The sequence below is a fragment of the Molothrus ater genome, chromosome 8 (assembly GCF_012460135.2).
Source record: "Molothrus ater isolate BHLD 08-10-18 breed brown headed cowbird chromosome 8, BPBGC_Mater_1.1, whole genome shotgun sequence".
Lineage (NCBI taxonomy): Eukaryota > Metazoa > Chordata > Aves > Passeriformes > Icteridae > Molothrus > Molothrus ater.
Window position 1 is genome coordinate 18,163,944 of NC_050485.2, and position 24,907 is coordinate 18,188,850.

The 24,907-nt window shown below is 40.0% G+C and overlaps 1 protein-coding gene across 1 annotated transcript in view; it reads left to right on the forward strand.

Moving 5' to 3' along the window:
* WDFY4 (WDFY family member 4) overlaps positions 1–24,907 on the forward strand; it is a 112,713-nt gene that overhangs the window by 34,558 nt on the left and 53,248 nt on the right. The window contains exons 20-39 of the mRNA XM_036386196.1: positions 858–1,089; positions 3,026–3,177; positions 3,664–3,775; positions 3,893–4,083; positions 5,571–5,723; positions 6,071–6,144; positions 6,861–7,022; positions 9,200–9,291; positions 10,150–10,249; positions 11,050–11,255; positions 11,838–12,007; positions 12,373–12,498; positions 12,940–13,101; positions 13,218–13,415; positions 14,410–14,527; positions 15,107–15,264; positions 15,713–15,951; positions 17,778–17,887; positions 18,841–19,032; positions 19,590–19,729. Coding sequence (XP_036242089.1) covers positions 858–1,089; positions 3,026–3,177; positions 3,664–3,775; positions 3,893–4,083; positions 5,571–5,723; positions 6,071–6,144; positions 6,861–7,022; positions 9,200–9,291; positions 10,150–10,249; positions 11,050–11,255; positions 11,838–12,007; positions 12,373–12,498; positions 12,940–13,101; positions 13,218–13,415; positions 14,410–14,527; positions 15,107–15,264; positions 15,713–15,951; positions 17,778–17,887; positions 18,841–19,032; positions 19,590–19,729 — 3,087 coding nt within the window. The remainder of the gene's footprint in view (positions 1–857; positions 1,090–3,025; positions 3,178–3,663; positions 3,776–3,892; positions 4,084–5,570; positions 5,724–6,070; positions 6,145–6,860; positions 7,023–9,199; positions 9,292–10,149; positions 10,250–11,049; positions 11,256–11,837; positions 12,008–12,372; positions 12,499–12,939; positions 13,102–13,217; positions 13,416–14,409; positions 14,528–15,106; positions 15,265–15,712; positions 15,952–17,777; positions 17,888–18,840; positions 19,033–19,589; positions 19,730–24,907) is intronic.

A 24,907-nucleotide genomic window follows, 5' to 3' on the forward strand; every position in this document is an offset into this window, starting at 1 on the left:
TATGAAGTTAGGAAAGGAAATATGTCTAGAGTCAAGACAGGGTTTTTCTTTGCCAATACTTGCAATTCTTTTGACTGTGTTTTTGGAACAATAATTGGGCTTAAACATTCAAAATGCTTACGTTTACAGTACTTAAAATCCAATTTCTCAGCAGTAGTTAATAATTGTGGTGGGTTGACCTTGGCTGGATGCCAGGTGCCCACCAAGCAGCTGTGTTGCTCCCCTTCCCAGCTGGACAGAGGAGGGAGAGTAAGATGGAAAATTACTTGTATGTTGAGTTTATTAAAGCAGAAGTGAGTTTTCGTGTGCACAAGCAAAGAGAAAAAAAAATAGGTTTATTCTCCACTTCCCATCAGTGAGTGCTGTTGAGCCACTTCCTGGGAAGCAGGCCTTCAGCACAAGGAGCAGTAGCTATAGGAGGCAGCCATTGTAAATAATGAATTCCCTCCCTTCCTCCTCCTTTCCTTAGCTTTTATGTCTGCATTGACATTATATAGTATGGAATATCTCTCTTGTTGATTTGGGTCAGCTGGCCTAGTTGTGTGCCCTCCCAGGATCTTGGCCACCCCCAGCCCCTTGATGAGGGGAATGTTGGAGAGCTGATGCTGCCAGCTCTGCTCAGTAAGAGCCAGAACTCTGGTGTGTTACCAAGCCCTTTGTAGCTGCCAGTGCAGAGCACAGCACTGTGGGGGCTGCTGTGGGAGAAGGAGCTGAGCTGAGCCAGGCCCAGCATAATTGTGTTGCACAGCTGAGACTTCAATGAGCAAAGAGGTGGCAGGCAGCACCTTACAGGGACAAGACCCCAGCGCACCCTGAGTGCATTGGAACCCCGCAGTGAATTCCTCCATTCTTTGCAGATGCAGTATCTCCAGCCTTTACCAGGTAGCTGCATTTCCATGGAACCCTCTTCCTTTATTGATGTCTATGGGTACATAGCTACTCCTCGCATTTGGAAACAGAAGTCCTCCTTGACCTGGCGCCTTGGTCCTACACATTTGTTTGAAGAAGCCATTTCTGTGGAAACCATAGAAGTTATTATTAAGCTTGGCCCTCAGTATTGTAGCAACTTCCAAGCAGTACAGCTTCAAGGTATGTGATAATTCTCATATCTGCCACTGTTTGTTTGTCAGGGCAGTGTTCTTTTTATTCTTTTAATCTTCTATTAGTGTTCCAACTGTGTCTAGAGATTATTCTAAAAGTCTGCAAAACTGCATTACTGCATGTTGTACAAGATTGTAGTGAGATACATGAGGATCTTGTAACATCCTGTGAATTGGAAAGCAGGATAGGAATCAAGCAGCAGAGAGAGATGAAGAGTAAAGAGGGACAGCATGTCCTGAGTTGCAAGATTGTGATTTCTGTTGGACAAACATTAAAGCAGAAGCTTTAAGCGAGACATTCTGCATTAACAGTGCTAATGGGAAAAAAAAGGCAGAAAGAGAAGTATGGAGTTTAACTGCAAATGCCTGCAGAATAAGAGAGAGGGGCAGGGGAGTAAGTTACATTCAATTTAATGAAGAGGCTTTTTAACTAAAGTATGCTGTTAGCTTCAATTATTAAACAGACAGACAAAACATTTCAGGTATTGATTACTCTTTGTCCAACAAGTAGTGCATTCCCCTCTGTGCTAGAACTTGGGATGAAATGGGATGGCCATTTCTCATTTGAAAACAGCAAAATAATCTTTCTTGGTTATGCTCCGGCCTAAAAGAATACAAAAACACTGGCTGAGAGTACTCCTGACAGAATGCTGTAAATATACACAAAATTTGCAAGTCAAGTGTGGGAAGGGGTTGAGAGAGAAATGCTGTCAAAATACAGCTCTGAAATAAAAACATTACCTGTAGAAGTCCGAAGGATTTGATTTTTTGAGTCGTTGAGACTTTATGAAGTCTGGGGGGCTTGTTCTGAGCATAGTTCTTCCCAGATGGACTTCAGTACTAATCACAGGTTGTGGCCACGTGACTCTAGGATGCCCTGTTTAGGGGAGATCACTGAGCACCATATAAGATGTGATCTCCTAATTGTGAAATTATCTCACTCTCCCTGCACTCTCCCTTTTTCCATCAAAACATCCAAAGGAACTCAGGCAAATGGAAATTTTGACTTTAAAAAAGTTTTACACAAGCCCTCCAAATACTACAGTGAGTTTTTTTTTTTCCCTTAAAATGGGTTTTTGACATTGTTGCAAACAGCAGTGGCAATTTTTGGCAGTGGTGTGTCCTGTCTCCCCATTATCTCATTGCTTCTTGCTAATCAGCTGCAGTTGTACAGAGGCTTAGTCTGCAGACCAAGTCCTGCTGGAAGGGAAATAGTGACACAGTCTTGAGGCGTTTTATTTATAGTTAATCTTCATGTGGTGTGTGAACTAATTTTTTGCCTAAAAGGGCTGTGTTACCAGCACTAGTAAACAGTTGTTTAAGTCAGCTTTTTTCCCAGTCTATAAAAGCGTCAAAAATACAGCATGACTTTTTTTTAAAATAAAGATACATGTCGTTTTTCCAAGTGTGAGAATGAATAGAAAATTCTTAAAGAAATGCATAAGAGAATTTGATACTAAACTGCTGAACCTGGTACTATTGAGAAGTTTCCCAAATGTTGTGAGTTGGCAGCTCTGAACTTTTGCCTCTGCTCTCCTTCCACACAAATCTTTGCTTTGAGTACCCCAATAAAGTTCTCAGAAACAGAAGGCCTCTGAAATGTTTTCTATCTCCAGAAAGTTTATTTATACTGTGTGGACAGATAAAGAGGTTTATTATGGACATTTCTGAGCTCCATGAGAGGTTATGAGAGGATACAGAATCAAGGCAAAGCAGTTACCAGGGGACACAGCCATGTGCTGGTGATGCGAGCTGCCATGGCCTGTGTTGCAAAGGGTGAATGCTTTTTCATGGTTATAGTTAAGACAAAGTAAAATTATTTCCTAAACATCAGTTTCCTTGAGTTATTTTTCACCTGCTTCTCTCCTGTCTTGCATAAGGCACAGTGAAGCTCCTTTAGACATTCACAGCCTTTCTTGTTTTAGGTGAAGACCAGTGCAGTGATCGTATCATCGCACCTCTGGTGGCAGAAGATAAGATTTCTTTTGGAATCAATGCTGTGTGCTCATCTCTCACTACAGTCCAAGATATAAAGAGCTCTTACAATGAAGTGGATGGTCGGCTGATTGCCAAAGAGGTCACAAATTTTCCTTTCTTAAACAAGTTTTCTCTGGCTTCTAATCAGTTTCCTAGAGCCAAATTTCTGACTTTGTCTTGCCTATGTACCTTCAGAGATTTATTTTTTTAAACTTCTTTTTCCATTCCTTAACTTTGTTCTACTTGTAGATTAATTTTCACCTATTAAAAGCATTTTTTGAAACAGGAGCAGAAGACATAATTTTCAGGTTTTAGCATAATTTGTTTCAGTCTGTGTTTTCTGAATGTCTTCACAGGGACTTTTCACATGCTAGTCTATTGCTCTTTCTAATACCAGGTCTATTGATATATGAAAGTAGTGGCATTGAGGGATGTTGTTGGTGGGTGAATATTTGTCCTTACAATCAAATTTTTATCACTTATTAGTCTAAAATTATTAAAATAATTTAAACTATCAGAGCATGCATTTTTTTAGTGTCTCTGATACTACTAAAGTTTTTCCTAAAGTGCCTTTTACCTGTTTCAGATTGGGATTAATTCTCGGGACAGTTCAACTCCAATATTCCTGGCTAAGAATATTGCTGGACACCTCTCAGGTTCCTTGAGGACTATTGGGTCAGTTGCTGTGGGCCACTATGGTAAATGCACTTGTCTTAATATTCATTTAAGAGTGGAATAATAGAACAATCTATTATTCTGTCCAATAATAGATTGTCTGTGTAACTTCCTGGTAGAGTAACACTGCAATTTCCTAGGGGTGAGAGTTTTCCAGTCCTCCCCAGCAGCCACCAGCCTGAACTTTATTGGAGGCCCTGCCATTCTCCTGGGTCTCATTGCTAAGGCCCGCGATGACCACACCATGTATGCAGGTGTCAAAGTCCTGAACTCCATCCTCAACAGCAGCCCCTTGAGTGCAAAACTGATGAGGCACATCCATGGATACCAGGTAGACACACTTTTGTTCACTCATTATGGTTATAGTCTTTCCCTTGTAGATATTTACCCCCAAATCAATGGGAATGAACCAAACAGATCCTGACTATAGCCACTTGTGGGTGGAACTTAGCAAGTTAGGAGGGGGACATAGGATGGTGCTCTACATCTTGTGCTTACAGTTCCTGGGAACCTCTGTAACAGTTTTCTGCTGAAGGAAACGTGAGGACAGATGCCTCTTGGTCAGACATGATTTAATAAAACTAAACAAGCCAGAGAAGCAGATTTGTGACTGACCCACTCTTCGCCTTTTACCCACACACTCGATCCCACACACAAAAGACCACGTCTAAGGCAGCTTTTCTTCCTCCCCTTGGTTCATCCAGCCTAAGATTCCTCTTTACAGACAGCCCAGTGTAGGGCTGACAATGAATTCCTATGGCTCAGTCTTCACTGTGTATGAGGAATTGTGCTGGTATAAATAAGTGCTGCCTGAATTGCATTGATTTGGTCGGTCCCAAATTAATCTTTAAACCTGAAAGCTATGCAGATTGAAGATTTTTGTTGTATGTAAAGTATAAATATGTAACATTGGATGGATTGAGGGTCAAGTATGAAGTTTCAGTTTAGTATCATTTACTTTGTGCTGTGTAGGTGAAGCAGAGAACTTTGAAGGAACAAAGACTCTTTAATATAGAAGGTTCCAAACAAGACCCTCAACATTAGGGTTTCATTAATGATTTATTATGAACTTTCCATTTTCCCAACATGCAAATTGTTCATAAATTGATTTCAATTTATATGAATTTATTTATCCTACTTAGATACTGCTTGCCCAATCCTTTCCTGTAGGTCAATGCCTTTGTATTGTGTATGAGCTGTATCTTTTGATTCTTTGCTACATGTTCTCTCCAAGTTATCATTATATTGCAATGGATTGAAGTTTTTTTAGAAGCCAAGTAATATATGTGTCTTGATATGTATTTTCAAATTAATTTCTATTCTTCCCAACCTGCTCAAAATGTAATGGCTTTCTGAACATTCTTCTCACAGTATGGAAAAATTGTTGGATAATCAAAGGTAGGCTCAGCTGAGAAACTGGCAATATTTCACTAATGTTTTTCATTTGGGGAGGTAAAATTTAGTATTTTTCAAATTAACACCATTTGTAAGCAATTAAGAATACATCCATGGAGAATAGCATAGAACACCTACTGTGGTTATTTACAGTTATTTGTCTGTTGCTTTTTTAAAATTACATTCAACATAATATGGCAAATTTTCCTCCTGTTCAATGCCACAGAGTTGCCAACTCCTTCAAAAATTCATCCTTAGACCTTCTGCATGAAATTTTGTCTGGACTAAAACCTTCATTTTCTTTATGATGCTTATGCAAAACTCATGCATGCATGACTGCTACATCTGACTAAACTATATGTTGGTCTTGAATTAAATACAGATTTATACTTGGCAGATACTTATTCAGTCTTTTCTTTTCAGTTGCTAAGCTATCTATTGAAGAGGAAAACTCAGCTGCTAAACAACAGGATTTTACAGTTAATATTCTCCCTAGTGGGCACAGCTGAGCTGGGCTTTGAGTCTTCTGTCATCAAGAATTATAGTGCATTCCAGTATGTTCTCTGCAACTTTGAGGTACAACTGTTCATGTTACTCTGTGGGTTTGGCTGTATTAAAGATGGCTTTATAATACAAGATTTGGTTTGTTCATAGCATGTCCTGGATCCAATATTTGTGTGTTGTGCTTTTTCACACTGTGGGCCCCCAGGTCTGCAGGAACACTCCCAGAGGGTCTTCTTCTCAGGGCTAGAACTGGAGCTACAGCTCCCTGCACTAACAGGGACTTCCCAGTGCCTGCAGGCTGCATTACAGAAACACTCAAAGTTTATCGTGCTCTCCTCCCTAAACAGTTTTAACTGTTTCTCTGATGCAGCTACTGTTCTCACAGCTCAGTAAAACCTCTGCTTTCCTTTGTCTTTCAGCTTTGGATGAAAGCACCAGAAAATCTTGACCTTGTTCTTCTTTCCCATCTTGTGGAGATCTTGCAGTCCTCCAGGTATAAACTTTTGTTTGAGTCAGAAACCTGTGGGACAAACTCATCTGTAACCTGAGCTGGAACTCTGAGGTGGATATGAAGGGTCTAATCCCAATTGGAATCCCAGACTGGGGACAGTCTGGGAAAAGATATCTGGTTACCTGGTTCATGTGGAACCTCTACTGTACGATGCAAGTTCAAATATCTGCTGGGGAGGGGAAATCTTAATGTTTGACTTGACTATGAAGTTATTTTTTAATATATTATTGAAGTTGTGTTTAAAATCAAAATACAACCCCTTTATCAATATTCTTAATCATCTGGACTGGAGTTGAATGTATTTAAAGAGACAAAGCATGGCAGAGGGACTGAGTAAAGCTAGATTCCTTCTTTTTTGCAGAGCTGTCTGGTTCCCTTGCTAAGTTTTACAGGAATAGCATTTTTTGCTACCAACTTGCTGCTTGAAAATTCAATAATGTTTTCTTTGAACTTGTTGGAAAGCAGCAGTTTCTGGGGGAGAGGGCAGAGGAGAAGAGTAGAACACACAAAGTAGTCTTCCCATCTCCATCACTGACACATGTTCAATTTGTCTGACAGTGTTTGAAATGTTATAAAGAGAGTATTAGAAGCTAGAAGTGCAAAGTATCAGTTCAACCTGAGAATCCTTTTAGGTGAAACTCTGTAACTTTGGTAATTTCTAGTAGAAACCTTTAATAGTCCCTGTACTTTTTTTACAGAGATGCTTGTCAGAATATTACAATTGCCTACCAGGTGCAAATGGTGCCCAAGCTTGTTTTCCTTTTCAATGATCCTGAAATCAGCAGCTCCAAGATCACTGTGGCCTGCACTATCCTGTCCCATCTCTTGCAAGGATACTTTAATACAAGGGATGTTCTCAGGTAACCCTAAAAGTCTATAGCTTTTCCTCAGATTGCAGATGAGCTATACTTGTTCTAGTGTTGGAGAGAGCTTGACAGTAGAGCTTCCCTCACCTTGTCTTTGGTGGAATGCCAGATCTTTGGCAACTGCAGGATCTCCTGGTCAAAAATTGATGAAAAACTTTTTCATTCACTCCAATCTTATACTTGTGTGAAGATGAATATGGTGATTCCTGTTATAATGGTGACACAGTTCTGTAGTATGACTGGGATTACTCAAATATGTACTTAATATTGGTTTCATTAAAGCCTTGTCTCTAAAGAATCACTACAGTATTGTAATTTGGCCCAAAAGACCAGTGTACCTAATCCTGTTGGTTTGGCTTATATCCCAGTAACAATCCTTTTTGTTCCTGAATTTCAATCAGTTATGTTAGTCAGGATTTCATGAAGCATAGCCTTTAAATCCTTGTTTGCTCTTCACAGAATGTAAGCACTGCTTCATTTTATATTCCCAGCCTAATTGTATCAACCTGCAACATATCAACTGAGGAAGGTCCACACAGTGCTGTCTGCAGCCACCTAATTCCCAGAGAAATGCACTGCACAGATGAAAGTTCTATTTCTAAAGCTCTGTTTTTAGTAAAATATAAAAACAGGGTTGCATGTCAAGTCTGCGGACTCTGCCCTTTGCTCTGTTGGAGTGTATGAGCACCTCTAAAAGTTAACTGTGAAGTAAGCTAATAAAGGAACTTGGTGCTTTCCAGCTCTTTTATGACTGTATGCTCCTGGATATATGTTATTTATGTGTATATTCCTACCCCAGGCTTGTAGGAATTAGTTTGTTCTTTTTTCATATAGGTGGTGAGATAGGTGGGAAATGTGTATTTAGTGTATCAAATTTGTCATGTTGTAAGGAGTGTGAATGAGCATTTTTTCTTAAATAATAATGTTTTGTTATTTGTATTATTTGTATTTCCATGGTAATATAATTAGTTGTCAGGCCCATGAATGCTGAGAGTGGGCAGAGACAGCACTCTGTCCCTGTCCTTCTGGCCCCAGGACAGCAGGGACTGTAACAGGCTCTCAGCAGCACTGAGAGGCGCTGGAGCTTCTGCTGGTCCCAGATTTGGACTTCTAGAGGGAATTGCTGTCTTGGCTAATCCTGCAGAACAACTGGTGTCTGTCCCTTAAGAAATATCCTTCTTGTGGGCAGGAGGAGATTGTGCACTTTCACTAAATGTGTATATATCACATTAATCTTTCTATTCTTAGAACCAGGTAATGTGTCAAAGCAAATTGCAAGTGAAAAAAGGATGCCAGTCCTCCTCACTGTGGACCTGCTAAGGTTTCTCTGTTCTCCTCTATATGCTTGGAAACCAAGTGGTAATAACAGTGAAATTAGAATGCCACAGGCTGCTCAGAATCTTTCAGATAAACTGAGTGCTTTACTCAGTATTCCTTTCCTCTTGGTGCAAGACCTTTAAAGTAGATAGAGAAAACGTTTCCATAGCAGAATATATTTTACTTTGATTTTTAGGTAGTTTCATTCCTCAAAATATAAGAAAGATAAACTATTAGAGAGCATCCAAAGAAGGGCCATGAAGATGAAGAGCCTTGAGGGGAAGCCAGGTGAGGAGATCTGAGGTCACTTGGTCTGTTCAGCCTGGACAAGAGGAGTCTGAGGACAGACCTCACTGCAGTTACAACTTCCTCTGAGGGGAAGAGAATGCGCAGACATTGATCTCTGCTCTGGGGTGACAGTGACAGGACCCAAGAGAATGGCCTGAAGTTGTCAGGGGAGGTTTAGGCTGGACATTAGAAAAAGGTTCTTCACCTGGAGGGTGATCGGGTACTGGAATAGGCACCCCAGGAAAGTGGTGACAGCACCAAGGCTGACAGAGATCAAGAAGTGTTTGGACAATGCTCTCAGGCACAAGTATGACTCTTGGATTGTCCTGCTGAGGGCCAGGAGCTGGGCTTTGATCTTCGTGGGTACTTTCCAACACAGCACATTCTGTGACCTTTTAATTTACTTCCTAGTTTATGAAGTTTTCATCCTATCTCTGAAGTGGCTAGAATTTCTAATGGTGGTTGTTAAGTCACTGTTAACCAGTATGCAGCTTTGCATATAATCTCCAATTAAGTAGATCAATATATTTCTGTTGACCACAACTGCTTCACTCTTTCTCTGCAAGGATTGGATTGTTCCTTGTTTACACCTTGAAACCTTCTTCTGTGGATGAAAATCAGATTTACCTGGATAGTGTGGCTGAGAGGCCCACTGAAGGTGAGGGGCTGCCTTTGGGGTATGTGTTGTGATAGTTTAACTACAAAATTTCCCTCCTTCCCCAGGACCTGATCAACCCTAATTGCAACATTAGTGCTTCTGCCTTCTGCTGCAGGAAGAGGCAAAATTCAAATTTCTTCATATGGAAAGGGAGGGGCTGCACTGAGGTGACCCTTTGCTCTCTCTCTGCCAATAAACCAGCAGTACTTTTGCTGCATTGTCCAGAGTCAACACAATGTTGGATTTCAGATATACACAGAGAGAAAGGACATTAAATTGAAATTGCCCCAAACCAACCTACTAGGCTGTTACAAGGAATAAAATTTCAATGGGCATCCTGGATTTTCTGTAAACACTTAGAGTTGTAGCAAATAATGATGAGGAGCTCTGCACCTCTTAAAGTAGCTGTGTGTTTGTCAGGTTCATGTGGAGGAACATCCAGTCATTTGGCCCTTTCACTGGGATCTTTCAGCTGAGGCTTTATTGTTACTGCACCTCTAAACAACAGATCATATTAAGGTGACAGTGGTAACTGCAGCTTGTGTATAGACATCTCAGCTGGGCAATACAAGTCAGATTGCCTGTTTATATTTCTCTCTCTAGTTAACCTGAGATATTGTTCACCATGCAATGTTAATGAGTTTTAAAAGAGAGGACTTGGGCAATGTAAGCACTGGTTGTTTATTATGTTACCAGGAGTCCTTATGTCTAAAATTTCATGTCTGCATTTTTTTACTCTGCAAAAATCAGATATAAGTACTTCTATGGGGCTAATTGGGTGCAAACAAAATTGTTCATCAAAGCAATGGAACATCTTTTGTCTCTTTTTTACTCTTTATTGCTTTCTGATATTTGTAGCCTTAAACCAAACATCTGGGAAGACAATCTGTCTTCGAAACCAGCTACTGAAGATGCTCTTAGATGTAATACGCTCAGACAAACTTCAGCTGTCCTCTGGGTAAGTAGAAACGCTTAGGAAGTTAAGTGTCTCTGTCTCCAGATTTTTCATCGTCCTGGTGCTTAACCAGGACTAAACACACCAATAATATTTGAATTTCAACAAATACTAAGTAAGAGCAGACTGGATTCAGAGAGACTTTCTTGTCAGTGATTTATCTGGCATTCACACAGCTGTGTGGTCTGATAACACATCTGATATCCATTTTGGAAAAAGTCTCATGTTTTCAGAAAACACAGTGAAGGGGGAGCTTGGATATTGATATTTCTCCTGCATAGCAGGGGTTGAAATCTGTCTCTGAAAATCAAGTCAATCTAATGTGGGATTACTTGCACAGCCATATCTTAACCATGAGAATGCCATTACTAGAATTCTGCCTTTCATTACTGAAAGGCAGATTTCATACCGCTGGGAGCTGTAATTGTGCATTTTCATTAGATAGCACATCTTGGACTTGAAAATTTAAACCAGAATTTTGAATTTCATAGCTTGAAAGATCTGGTCTGTGATGTGGTTTGCCTTGGTTATTGATACACACTCTCAGAAAGGGCTTCATATTAATGAACTGTTTTGCCTGACAGTAATACAAGGTTAGATGTAGCAGGAATTGAATGACTTCAGCTGTGTGGATGAGCCTATTGTTACATCTTTGTGATTCTCAAAGGGTATGCCTTTAATGAGATTTTTTTTCTAGAGAAACGTGAGGTTCTAAATTACTTCAAGATCATTTTATATAATATCTTCTTTCTGTCTTGCATCATGTTTCTTCCCATGTGTTTTCATTTACCTGTTTTTCTTAGGGAAAAAGAAAAGACATTTTTGGCACTGGGGCCAGACTGGTTTCTGCTGTTCACACAGAGCTACCTGCACTTCAGCACAGTTGTCCTGGGAATCAAATTGCTTCTGTGCTTCCTCCACAATCGTTTGCTGCTGAACAAATTCAAGGAGGGGATAGTGGTTGGGCGTTGGCTGGAAAACAGCTCTGCAGGGTTGAACATTCTAATGGGTATGTGCTGGTTTAACATTCCCAAAACACTGCCTTGATCCAGCTCAGTGATAGAGATCACTGTGTACATGATAGGAGGATTCCCACTGATCTCAGTAGACCAAGAGTTTAAATTACTTTCTAGGGCAAACTTGTCCTGGTACTTGAGCATTTCTGTGCTGAAAAGTGGAAAGTAGTACTTCTCCCTTGCAGGTAATTAGCAACTCTGATTAGATGACCTTTTTGTGTTGCACAAAATCAGGCTACTTGACAAGCCTGTAAGGTGTTCAGACGTTAGCTTGTGCTCTAAGACCTTTTGTTTCTTAAAGATTTGTCCAGCCTGCTTTTTGATAATAAGACCTGGGGTTCTGAGAAAGGAAAGAGAAAGGAAGAAGAATAATTCAGGGAGAAAGCCCTTTAACAAAAGTGATAGTGGTAAAAATTGTTATGTTAGTCTGGAGGTGTTTTTTAAACTGTTGATACTGCAGCCTAGCAGACTACTGTGTTTGGGACAGAGACAAATGAGGATAAAGCTGTGTCAGTAATCCTTCTGCTAATATGACATTTATTTTTTAGACACTTTCATTTTCTTTTCCTTTAAAGATAATTTAAAAAGTCATCCTTCGGTGCCTGACAATGGCTACTTCTTGATTTTTGGATTTTCTGTATTGCAAAGATGTCTGACTGATCATGTTCACATCCCTGAGATCTACTTGGTTGTGGCAGAGCTCTTTCTGGCAACTCCACCATCTGAACCACCTGAAGCAGTCAAGGTATGAAAAAAAAAAAAGGCAGACAAGTGCCTGAAGCTGCTATTGCATTACTATTTTGACATTTTATGCGCTTTTCCATGAGATGATTCTCAGGCATGTTAACCCTACTTAGATTTTGTAATAATAAAAACTATTCATGTTTTTTTTCATTAAGTTAATTAACTTTTATTTAAGAAAATTTATGCTCAGAACAACCTTGTTCATGCATGTGGTAAATGTTACAAATTTAAGAGGAGAGGAAGGAACTGCTGGACGTAGACACATGTTGGTTTTGTTCTGATATAGAGGAGTAGGCATTGTTCTTGCCATGTAAATTGTGTCATGTACAATTCCCATCTCTTAATGAAATCTTTCCTCCTGTGTAGAAAGATCTTGAGTCTATGTTGCAGTGGATCTTGCAGCACCACCATAGAGAAAATGTCCTCAAATTTGGATTGTGTGCAGAGGCAGCTGTGTTACTGCTGGAAATGGTTAGATTCACTGTGGACAAGGTAAGTGTTTCATTGCAAGGACAGTGCAGTGTGAGTGGCTGAATAAGGAGCCCAGGTGTGAGAGATGCTGGTGACAGCTCTGCCTGTAATCCCTAGTCCTGCTCTGCCCTCAGAGGGCAACACTGAACAGGCACTGCCAAGGGGCACAACAGCTGCTGCCCTGGTTATGTAGCACAGGATGTGATGGGCTCATGTTTGAGAGAGACCAGAGACACATCTTGCCCACAACAGCTCTCAGTTTTTTCATTCTTGATGATGATTCTGGTTGGGTGTATCTTCAGTCTGCAATGTGGGATTGGCTACTGGTGCCTTGTCTGAATTTGTGCCTGTGTCATGCTTGCTTAGGAATACCTGAAAGGAACAAAGATAAGCTTTTATAAAGATAAGCTTTTATGAATGAGAGGAATACTGCCTTGACCAGATGCACATTTGTCTGTTCAGCCTATTGCAGATGCAGAAGCCTCCTGGGCAATTGCCTATCCAGGGAATGTTATCGAGTTTCTGTGCTTGATCTATCACAGTTATACACAGGACCCTGTGTGGCACTGTCCTGACTTCTTGAAAGCTTTGGCTATGATTGCTTTTCATTCAGGATCACCCAAGGTATGTGCACAGGAGCCAGCATAAGCCCTTCTGACCAGAGATCGGTCACTAGGTGGAAAATAAAAAATCAATGTACGGTAGAGTGAGTGCAAATGTATTGCTGTCTGCTTTCACAGGGTGGGTCTGAAGGCCTTCTGAACCCTGATGGTCCAGCCATTGCTGAAGGGAAAGGCTGTGCTGATCCCTCCTCTCTCCCACTCCTACCACACCCTGCCAAGAAACAAGTGTGGGATTTTGTGCGAGTCCTCCTGATGGACAGTCTTCTCAACATCCCAGCAAGCAAACAAGGACATCCCCTTGAGCTGCTTCTTGAGGTTTATCTCATCAGCAGGCTTTGCTGTTCTACCTTGCACTGGGGGTGGAAGGACAGGACATATCCTTCTAGCGACCTAGTAACAAAAGTGCTAACAGTGACTAAAGGAAAGGACTTGTCTAATTCCTCTGCATTAATACGAACTAAGAAAATGCTGTCCCTGGCAAACAGAAATTTTTCAGGCAATCTTTAATATTGAAGAAAAGTGTGAAGAAAAATCCTTTTCTTTAGTAATATCTGCTTGTCATCAGGGCGCCCCTTGAATTTGAGAACAGAAAATGTCACATGGAGCATCCTGTGTACTGATTTTTGAGATAAGAGAATCTCAGTTCTCAAATAAAAAAATCCTGTCTCCATTGTAAGTACAGATTAATACAAGCTGTAGCAGCTGAGTCTGATTATACATTTCAACTACTCGAAGCACTCTAGAGAATCAGAGTAGTCTGAAGAAAGGGGGGAAAATGAAAAATTTAGGGTTCAGCTCCAAATTGTCAATAGTCCAGGTGTCCCAGGTGTGAGTTCTGATGCAGACTTAGCTTAGTAATGTGGATAGTAATTACTAAGTTATTAGAATAAGCTTGACTGCAATTGTAATGACTTAAATCGTCTTGTGGAGCACCAGCTCCCTAAAGGTTTATAACTATCCTGAGATTTGGTAGAGTTAAAATAGAGTTTGGATTTCTGGTTGTCTGAATCCTGGGCCTGCTAATGGAGCTCAGTGTCCCTGACCACAAGACCTCTTGGGAACCACCTGTGAGCCAATTCTGGCCCTTTACAAAACCTTGTTTCTGTCAGTGTGCTGAGGGTGACTGTGCTGGCTGTCAGCTAGATGGTGTACTCCTATGTAAGAGTTCCTTGTTTTCCATCTGGGAATTAAGTTCTGCCATCTCATCTGTTGTCCAGTAGCTGTCCACATATGCACTCCTGCTGAAAGTGAAGTTGAGTCAGATTTCCTGTTTTCCTGCTGTACTAATATGTGTGCCATCACTGTATAGGCTTCCCCAGAAGATGCCACCAGTGAGCAGAGGAGACTTTTTCAGACAAAAGTTCTGCTGTCTGCTATGGATGTCTTCCAGGTTACCAGCCAAGGAGAGGGGAAAATGAGACCAAGAGGTGAGTGGTGAGAATCAGATTGTTTAACTCCTGTTTGAATATCATGCTACCTGATATTTAGCATGTAGGTGTCATTGTTAGAAAGGTTTGGAAACAATAGCTAGCATGACAGTCCAGCTCAGCAGGCTCCACTGTCCACTGTATCTTACTGCAAACCAGTTTGCATCACTTATTGTAATTTTATAATTTTTCTGGAGAGCATCTTCTTTTTTTCTTTTTGAGAAGAGATTCTGAATATTAGAAAGGGAGTATATAGAAAGAAACCTAGGTTCATCCTTGAATGCTTCTGGAAACAGCCCCATTAACTTAGTTGTTACTGCTCTCCTTTCTGAGTTGTTAGTTAAACCAGTTCTTCATTGCAGCATTTTAGTGAGATTGGTTGCATCCTAAGATGGAGCTGTCATTTCCAGTCTGAATAAGGTGTTTCTGCTATACCTAGATACACGTCTTCTTAGACATGTCCCAGCTCTGAGATATTATGGCATGAGACTGTTCCTTCTCAGATCTGGTAATCTCACATTCCACTTTTTTTCATTTTCTCTTGTTCTGCAATAATCAACCCTCTTATATCCTCTCCAGCGAACACTGATCCTCATGGTACTTCAGAATCAGCTGCACCCCTATCCATGATGAATATTGCTTATTTTGTTCAGAAGCTGGTTGAGAAACTAAGCAGCAGAATGTTTGTGGCTGATCCCAAGCAAATCCTGATCTTCATTGCCAAACAGATTGTGTGTGTGAGTCACTTTTCTTCTCCCCAACTTTTATCAACATGCTGTAACACGCTGGTTTTTTACGCTGAGGTCATGATACTGCAATTCTGAAGAAGATGACTGTAATCCATTTGGTGATTGTTTTTATTCCTGGTTTTTTGCATTAGAACATAACAGCTGTAAATTATAATTAGAGAGAGATGGTGCAGCATAAAGAAAGGATAGTTAACCCTTTTGTGACACTGTCTGTTGGCTATATACACATTGCTGAACTGGAATAAATTAATCTCTTCCACAGTTATGGGGACTTCAGTAGAAATACAGAAAAGATGGATTTTTTTATGTAACAGGTAGTTCAGGGGAATTTTGCTGAAATAAGTTTCCAACAATTCAAATGAAGTGGGAGGAGTGGATCCTTGGGGAGAAAGTTCTTTGAGCATGACAAGTAAACTGCTGTTTTGTGTTTTCACAGGTCTTAGAAAGCTCTGTTTCTCAAAAGGAAGTTTTCCTCAGTGCCCTGTACAGCTGCTTAAACAGAGCCATCCTATACTGCTTATCCAGACCTCAACAATCACTGCCTGAGCAGTTTAATGTCTTGAATACTCTCATTCTTCTGCAAGAGCAGTGGGACATTATCTTTGCAACTTACAACTCAAGTAGTAATTTTGTCGTCTGCCTGATGTATTGCCTTTGCCAACTGAACTCGGGCAGGTACAAGTATTCATCTTATTATGTTTCTTTATATTTGTGCTGTACCTATGGAATTGGGTGCAGAGGGGGAGATGTCACATAACTTAGGCAATTTCCATTCTGGGGAATCACTCGAAGCTGAGATTGAGCTGGATCCAGTATTTCCAGCAGCTACTCACTTCAGAGTAGTAACTGCAGTTAACAAGCTTGAACTGATTTCAGTGGAGCTGGCTCACAAGCCTATCAGGAAAATGAGCATCTAGAAATCTTCCTGGGATATGGGCTAGGATCACTCCCAAATCGTGTAGGTGGCCATTCTCTGCGATATCTGCATGGGGTAATTTAGTGAGAGGTTTTTTCTGATCCAGCAGTCATTTGTGTGTGAGTACATTTAAAGCATATATAGAAGTGTGAATGGATCTTGTGATCTTTGTGTTATTGTTTCTTGGATCTGAGCTGCAATATTTTAGTTGTTCTGACATTGGGAGTTTTGCCTTCTGCCATGGGGTAGGGCTAGAATATTCATACCCCCTGTTTGCTGTTCTTACAGATGTTGATATAACAGATGTACTCTTGCTAATGCAAGCTGAGGAGTTACCTTGGAAGCTTAGTTTTGTGAAAAAAAGCAAACATTGGCAAGTGCATTTTTTACTTTAATGTTTCTTGCTTCAATGATAACCTTCTGTACTGCTTTGATGGTCTGAATGGAATCCATTAATACAGTATCACACCAGAAATGAGCTACACTTCCTGAGATCTTTTCTGGATGTTCTTATTCCAGTCAGATACTAATTTCCAGGCAAAACCCATTGAGATGGGATGAGGATTGCTTTTATGGAGTAAGAGCACAAACTATTAAAAAAAACCCTAAAGTACAGAAGAGTTTGGTATCCAAAAGCGAAACATATCTAAAAGCTAAACAATCCAGGGAATCAGAAACGTGGTATTTTAAAGAGAATCAGAAATAAAAATGGCAGCTTTGCATAGCCAAGGATTTGATTCTCCCAGATAGTAGGGCCTGTTCGGAATTGAATGAACTTTGTGTTACTAGTAGCTATATATGCTCTTATTGACAGCCGTTCTGTGAGAAAGTCCAGATTTTCTGGATACCTTAAACAAGCCTGTTTCTTTTTCTTTTCTTTTTTTTTTTTTTTCTTAAGCATTGCTGCTGTACTGAAGTTCCTAGAGTCTTTTACCTCCTCACTGGTAGCCCCCAGTCCCAAAGCAGAAGTGTCCTCTTGGCCATGGTGATGCTCTCAAATCACATCTGCATGCTAATAGTATCCATGGAGCTCAGCTTATAGCTTTTTTTGTGCTGAGCACTTCAGGAACTGAGTGAATCATCAATGACACAAAAAACTCAGTAAGCAGTTCAAGTGCAGGGTAGAGCAAGACACTGCTTTCCACATGGTGGCAGATACCTCTAGCAAAGGAATTCAGAGTAAAGAGACAAAGTACCAGATGCCCAGGGGAGGTGCAAGAAGGCTGAAGCAGACTAGCTACCTCAGGACAGCCCTGTTCTCTATCTAATTGGGGTGAATGAAGTGAATAAAAGTGCAGTAAAGTGCAGGGATAAGGCCCATACAGGAGAGTGATTACAGGGTCATGATGACTGCTCCTTGCCTTTGAAAACCAGACTGGCAGTTGTTAAGTTCCCACTTGCTGAAAATTCTGTGGTATTCCGTGACTGGTATTAGCTCCAAACCTGAAAATACTCATCTACTAAATGAATTAGGTAGGACTGGATGTGCAGAAACACCTGTTTCTTTCATTGTTCTCAGTTTGTTTTCAGTCTGGTTTCCTTACCTGCCCTCCTTTTTTTTTCTTTTTTGTCCCCTTTGTCACAGCTGTTCAGAAGGTTTTGGGGTGGATGCAAAACCAAAGCTGGCTTCTTATCACCAAATTTTCCTTGCACCCAGTGAAGAGGAAAAGGGCAGCCTGCCTACTCCAGATGATGGTAATTTATGGCACGTGTTGCTTGTGGCTTAGAGAGGAGGAAAAGACCTGTGCTAAGCAGTTATCAGAGCAGCTTGTGCAAGTGCTACTTATTTCTTCTTTGGTGTACAGCCACTACAGGCACAGCATAGAGAAAGGAGAGTTGTACTAAAAATTACTTGTGTTTGTATCAAGCTTTCATTCAAAAGTCACACCCAGCATCCTCAGGAGTAGTGGCTATCAGTTTGGAGATCTCTCCTCCACGTTATGGCCAGTATAAGGGGTGAGATACATACAGTATTTGTTGCTCTATTTCTTTTTTCAAGGTCCATACAGGGTTTGTCTATTGTATGCAGAAAGAAGTGTTGGAGCATTTCAGAGAAACACAGGAAAAATGTATTGGATTCAGTGTGGTCAGCTGAACCCTGCAGCAGATTAGTGTTTTGTTTTTTTAATTTTTATTTTGAAATATATATTGGCTTGGTTAAGCTGCAACCAAATCAGTCTGGTTTGCAGGGAAATAAAGAAAAACTCAGCACTTTCTTGTACAGTATCCTCCTGCTGTGTCAAATTGTTTCACAACTTGGTTACCTTTGCCCCTCCATCTCCAGTAATGTTTGGCAACATAAAGGAATGTCCTTTATGTGCTTTAGCATTCTGTGCACAATAATAAGGTCATCAAAATTCTGATTAAATGGTTTTCCAAAGAAGAAACCAGTTAAAACTGTGTGTCACTCCTACTTGTTTCTTTCAAGGAGCTGAAATATCATAGAAGAAATGTCCTGCTGTATTCTGTACTAGATTAACTAGTCTAGCTTAGAACCTATGGAGGCAGTGGACAAAAAGGAACAACTCCACTGACTCTGGCAGTTACTCTGAAACAGTGCTTTTCCAAATTAGATGTTTTTGCTTTACCTGTTAACTGACTTGAAAACATAACAAGAATTATTTTTTGGTGTTACTTTTGTTTCCTAGTGCGCCAGGAGATTCTGAGGACAGTAGACGTCATTTGGAAGCAGCTCATTTCTCAGAGGCGGCAGGCTCTGGAGGACATTTACAAGATGGATCTCTCTGTAAAAGGAAATGACAAAGAAAGGGACATGAAGATAACGGAGATCACTCCTTTATGGGAAGAGATTATGACCAAAGCTTGGCAGCACTTGCTAGGTCTCTGTTCTTTTATGGAACACTCATTGTAGTAAGCAAAAATGTTGCTGTAAATGGGGTGCCTGGTGGAAAGCTGCTGCTCCTTGGTTATGCCTTTCCTCACCTGCTGAGAAAGCAGATTCTCAGTTTCTCTCATTTAGGGCTGTGATTACTTACTGTGTCATAACCCAGCCCTTCTGTAATCACCTGGTGGGGTCACAGGGCCCATGTTGTACTGCAAGAAAGAGAAATCACCTTAGATGACTGTAACCCATAGGAAGGTTTAAAAGGGAGGATATATGGTTGAAAGAAGGGCATTGCAATGTGTGCAGTGCTGCAGTGATTCAAAGTTCATGTCTGTGTAATGAAACTGATCTATGGCAGACCTCTATGAGGCTTTTAAATAAAAGCTTGAGAAGTAATGTGTTAATTCACTTCTCATAAAAAATGGAACATTATTCATCTGGAGTGACACGCTGCCATGTTGTCTTGTCTTGTGCAATGGGGATAGAACCCCTCTCTTTTCTGACAGGCTCAACCTTGTCTTAAAAGCTTTTTTTGTCTGTTTTCCCTTGCAGTATCTGAAAAGAAGCTTCTCCAGAATAAAGCAGGGTCAAGCCTGTCCCAGAGCAAGCACAATTCCTGGAGTGAAAGCCTCTCTTCAGCTATTAGGTTCATACCTGGCCGAAGCACAAAGGAAACATCATGCAAATCAGAGGTAAATTTTGCTCTTTGTCTTTTCTGGGTCTGCCTTGTGTATAGCTCTGGATCTGGATTTGGGAGGCTTCTGAGTGTGTCTGTTGGTTGACACATTCCATTGCAAACTAGACAGCTATTGCAGCTGAGGTTCCTGTTCTAGGCTGCTACAAATAATCACAAAGAAACAGTGACCTGGATAACTTCTCTTGGCAGCCTGTCCATATAGTTTATTAATGACTATTTTCTGCATAGGGCCCAATTATGGCACTTGAAAAACCTAAGCATACCAGATGTGTTTGTGCTTACAGGCCTCTGCGTGGGGTGGAGCAAGGTGAGGAGATGCCAGCTTTGCTGCTGTTGGCTTGCATCACCTATGTGAACCTTGTCCTTCAGTTTCTGAATTAGTAGGAAGGGAAGGCTCAGGTGTTATCATAGTGCTATCCTTATGTTTTCTACTCAATATGAAGTATTAAAGGCCCAAATTTTAATGTAACCCCTAGAAACAGGGAAACAAGTCTTGGTATACAATCCAGGGATGGGTTTGGAGGGTATGCATAGTTACTCAGCAATGAAGATGTGAACTTTCTTTTCTGTGTGTTAGCTCCTCCTTTGCTGAAAGAGAGGGTCATTTCCATGTTTTTGCTTAGCATTGTCAAAAATAGACATAAGAAGCACTAGTTACATGTTATTTTTGAGTGTACTAGGGGTAGAGTACCTAGCTATAGGGTAGGGCAGAAGTGCATTGACAGAATATTCAGAGCTTGAAACCAAGCTTGTGTTAGTTACTGTTGTGCTCAACATATTAAGGTCATTTTTTTCCTCCTGAGGAGACAATGAGTCTGTTCTTAGCCTCACTTTAGGGAGTCTTAACCCTCCAGCTCAAGCTATAGGAGATTGCAGCTATGTTTGGTGATGCCTGGTCCACCTGCAGGTGACCAGGCAGACTGTGACACCCAGCTAACATGTCTGACAGTGCCTTACTGAGCTGCAAGGCTTTTTCAGTGTGCTGCAGAATCCTTCTCACTCCTTAAAATCACACTGCTGCTTACAGAGTGAGCACTTCCCAGGTACATATGCGTACTGTGATGTCATACTGCAAGAGCGTTGACTATTTGCCCTGGGGTCTGTTTAATTATTTTTTTAAATTAATTTTGATTATTACAGCTGATTACACCTCAGTGAGCAATGTAATTGATATTTGTAAATGTATCCCATGGAACATTTTGTACAACATGCTTTTTGCTGTTGAAGGTTAAAGACTCTGTTATTGGTTTTTCCCTAAATATGCCCACATCATTAGTTCCTCCAGTGAAAAGGTTGCCATCTGGAAAAGGCAGCACAGAGACATTATTCAGGCACAAGTGCATGAAATTGGTGTTTCTACATCTTCTGTCTCTCTTCTGCAAGGAAGCTGCTTGTAATTAAAGGAGCTGGGTTTGGAAGAAACATTACTCACTTGGTGTTATTCCTTATCATGTCAACTAGTGACAGCTCCATGGCTCTGATAAATTGTTCTTCTCAATGAGATATGAAGCTACAGTTGCAAATGTTCTTCTCTTTTCTCCTTCTCCCTCTTTCTCCCTCCAGCCTGTCTTTCAGAGTTAGATGCGTTTTTTAGAGAGGTGAAATCTAAGAGGAACAAAATGTTGAGTTACCTCTCAACAGTCCTCTTCCTTCATACACTTATTTTAGAAAAGTTACATTAAAAGTAAATGGTATTCGTATTTTTAACAACTTTGGTAATCACTTTAAAAAATGGTGTAATGTCGTTTTCTGTGTCAGGTGACTTCTGTGTTCACTACTGGCCTCTATCTTCACTTCTGTCAGTTATGGACTTATGTCCTAAAGCAACAGGAAATCTCCATGTTTGGTTGAAACATGGAGATTACAGGAAAGATAACAGTATGAACTACATAGTGAGGAATGAAGAATTTAAATTCCATAGCAAAATAAAGATATTTGCTCCTAACTGAGTAAAGTTACTGAGAGAAGTGCAGAAATTCACTCAAGATTTCAGAGGTGTGCCCAGTAGAAAGAAGAAAGTCGTTGTTTACTGGGTTACTAACTTGATTCCTTTATCAACAGAAAAATAAACAAAGATGCTGAAGCAGTAGTAGTATTCGCTGCAGATAAAAACAAACAAAAAACAAGCAGCAAAACACTCCTCTTAAGTTTTACCCTGTGATTATTTACAAGATAGGAAGAGTGCTTTTGAGACCCAATCCTCATTCTGGAAGAACCAGCAAAATTCAAACTATTCACTCCAGCAAAAGCTCAGACCCCACAATTCCGTTCTACTTTTGCTCATGTTCTCCATCATCAGCAAAGCCAATTTCCTGCTGTTTGGTGGCAAGTGTGAGAATTAGCCATCGAATGCAGCTGTGTTTTCTGCATATTTCTGAATATACTGTGCTATCTCATGCTTTGCTTGTGGCTTTGTCTGGGAGGCGTGATCATGTAGAAAAGAGAGTGTAATTACATTTTTGGTACTAGAATGGCAGTGATCTGCTGTGGTGATTGTATCTTCTTGGAAGTCTCAGTAGTCATGCAGGAGCATGAGGGGCATTGCACAAAGCTGGATTTTTTGATGCTTACAGGTGACAGACGTGGATACATTTGCTGGCAGTAAGGTCTGTAAGACTGAATACAGTGCCAAAGGTTTCAAATCACTGACTTTGCTGTTTGAAAGTGAGCCTTTTGATCTCTTGCTCTTTCTCCTCCTTTCCCCCTACCACCAAGTTCTGCTGTCAAAATCTCTTAGGTTAACAATGACTGTGACTGTTTTTGATATCATAAAAAGCTACAAAAGCAGCAAAGGACCACTGTAGCAATTGTGTTTCAGTCAACTGTAAATAATTGGTCAGAGCCTCTCCATGCCCTGACCTGAGGTTCCTTAGGATGAGTGCCTGAGCAAGGTTACAAGCACCACGCTTCTATCTCCTGTAAGACACTGCCTCAGAACTCTAGACATAGCTGTTACTCTTTACAAGAAATGCAGAGCCTTCTCAGTTTTACAGGAGATCTGATTGCGCCTTTCCTCTACTGTTTTTGTTGATTAATTGCATTCCTCTATGACAAAGACCCATATAACTTGAAATAGATAAGGTCCTTTTAATCCCCTTTTTAATCCCATTCTTCAGAATGAAGAGGTTAAGAGACTTCCTAACTTGTAATTGTAAAGTCAGAAATGTTACTTAAATCTTTTTCTTACCAGTCACTCAGTTGGTCTTTTATCAGCCTTTCAAGTTGACTGAGTTAAAACAAGCAAACATTTAATGATATTTCTTTGAAAAGAGCATCATTTGTGTAACATGTTTATCTTCATAATAGAAGGATAATTAACATCACTAATTATCTAATTAAGTTCATTAACTATCCACCAACAGTGCACCGTGAAGTTGACATTATGTTCTTCTGTCAACAAATGCTTTGATTTCTTAGGAAGTAATTAAAATGTAAATTAGCATGTCATTAAATGCACAAGGGAACTTTGGAATCAAATATTCATTTCAAAACTGCTCATAGCACGCATTTTTTTTACTTCAATGAAAGCAGGCACTTTACTATTAATGATGTATATTAAACAATTTCCATTATAATATTATTGTCTTGTTTAATAACTGGCTCAAAGCTAAATTACAGCATGCTGTAGCAAGCTGAAAAAAGTTTCTTTAACTTTGAACATAGAAATTTTCATGTCCTCCTACATGCCTATCTGACACACTGCTCATTTATCATTTTCAGATTGTTCACAAGATCATAAAGAAATCATTCAACAGGTCAATGTTAGATAAGAATTGCATGAAAACATAAACTATAGACCTATTTCATATTATATGATATGAATCACTGAACTTTCTGAAACATGTGGGGATCGTTTCTCCATTCATTGAAGGCAAGAGTTTAGCTGAGAATTGGAATATAAATGTTGTATGATGAATACAAGTCTTCAGGCTGACTAAGATTCACAGGCCCCTCTGTCTGTCCCCTAAAAATTCATCAGAGGCTGCTACAGGAGATTGTGTGTGATAGCCCAGTGCTCAGTAGGAAACCTGTCCTAGCAGAATTGTTTCTTTCTTGATTGATATCAGTTTCATCTTAAAACCTGAAACACAAGAGATATTGCTTATAAATATTTTGTGGGTAGCTCTTCATGGGAAGTTTTACTGTGTTTTTAAACTCAGTGGTCTTCTGTGGGAGTGAAGTCCTTCATTGAATTACACATTGTATGAAAATGTTGCCTGTTATTTCTCCTGCATATTGTTTAAAAATATCTGTTTGCTTTTCAAGTTAGAGATTGTGTCTGGTCGGGCTTAAGTCTGGATATTGGATTTCAGCAAGTGGAATTCAATGTTTAAGGCTGTTGGCACTAAAGTCTCACCTTTCAAGAGCTACTGGTTGCAGAGTTTTCCTTTCACTTAACAGAGCTGATGCCAAATGAGTTGAATGTGCTCATGTGGATGAAAGAGGAGTTTTATTTGGTTGCAGAAAACCCTAGCAACATGTGCTAGACACTGAAACAGATTATTCTTTTCTTTGCTGAATACACAAACAAATAATTTTTCATATTTCTTGGTTCAAATGTGTCTGCTTTCTTCTGCTTTTTTGATTCAAGATTTTATTTATAATCCTATCAGAAAGAAATGGTTTGAATTCAAAAGACTGAAGTGTCAATTTAAATTAAAAATAAAAAACAGAAAATCAAGGGAGGTCTTAGAAATCTCTGCAAGATTGGTTTAAATGTTTCTTCTAGGTCAGGGTTGTTAACTCTGCTGAAGTTTGTGACCATTCATTTCTTGTTGCTCTCATCTTTGCTAGCCAATTTAAAGTGTGCTTGTGTCTATCTGTGTTCTATTTATACTTTCTGCTGCAGAGCAGCTTGAACTACATCCACTTAAAAACCCCAAAAGTAGACTTTTCACTTTTTAATTTAAGTCATTTTAGGAAAACTGTTATTTTTATGGGTCAGGAGACAGATGTTTTGTTTTTCTGTACTCTGACCCCTAAAAATAGACTGATGTTTACAGAATTTTTTTCAACTGCTAAAGGACTAGAAGGGCAAATTTCCCTAAATAAAAGCCATGATTCAAATGTAATCAGAAAATGCCAGCACAGGAGGCTGTTGGACAAATGCATTTAGATGATAGTGTGTAATAAAGCCCTAAGTTACATATACCTGTAGGACTTCCACATTCTA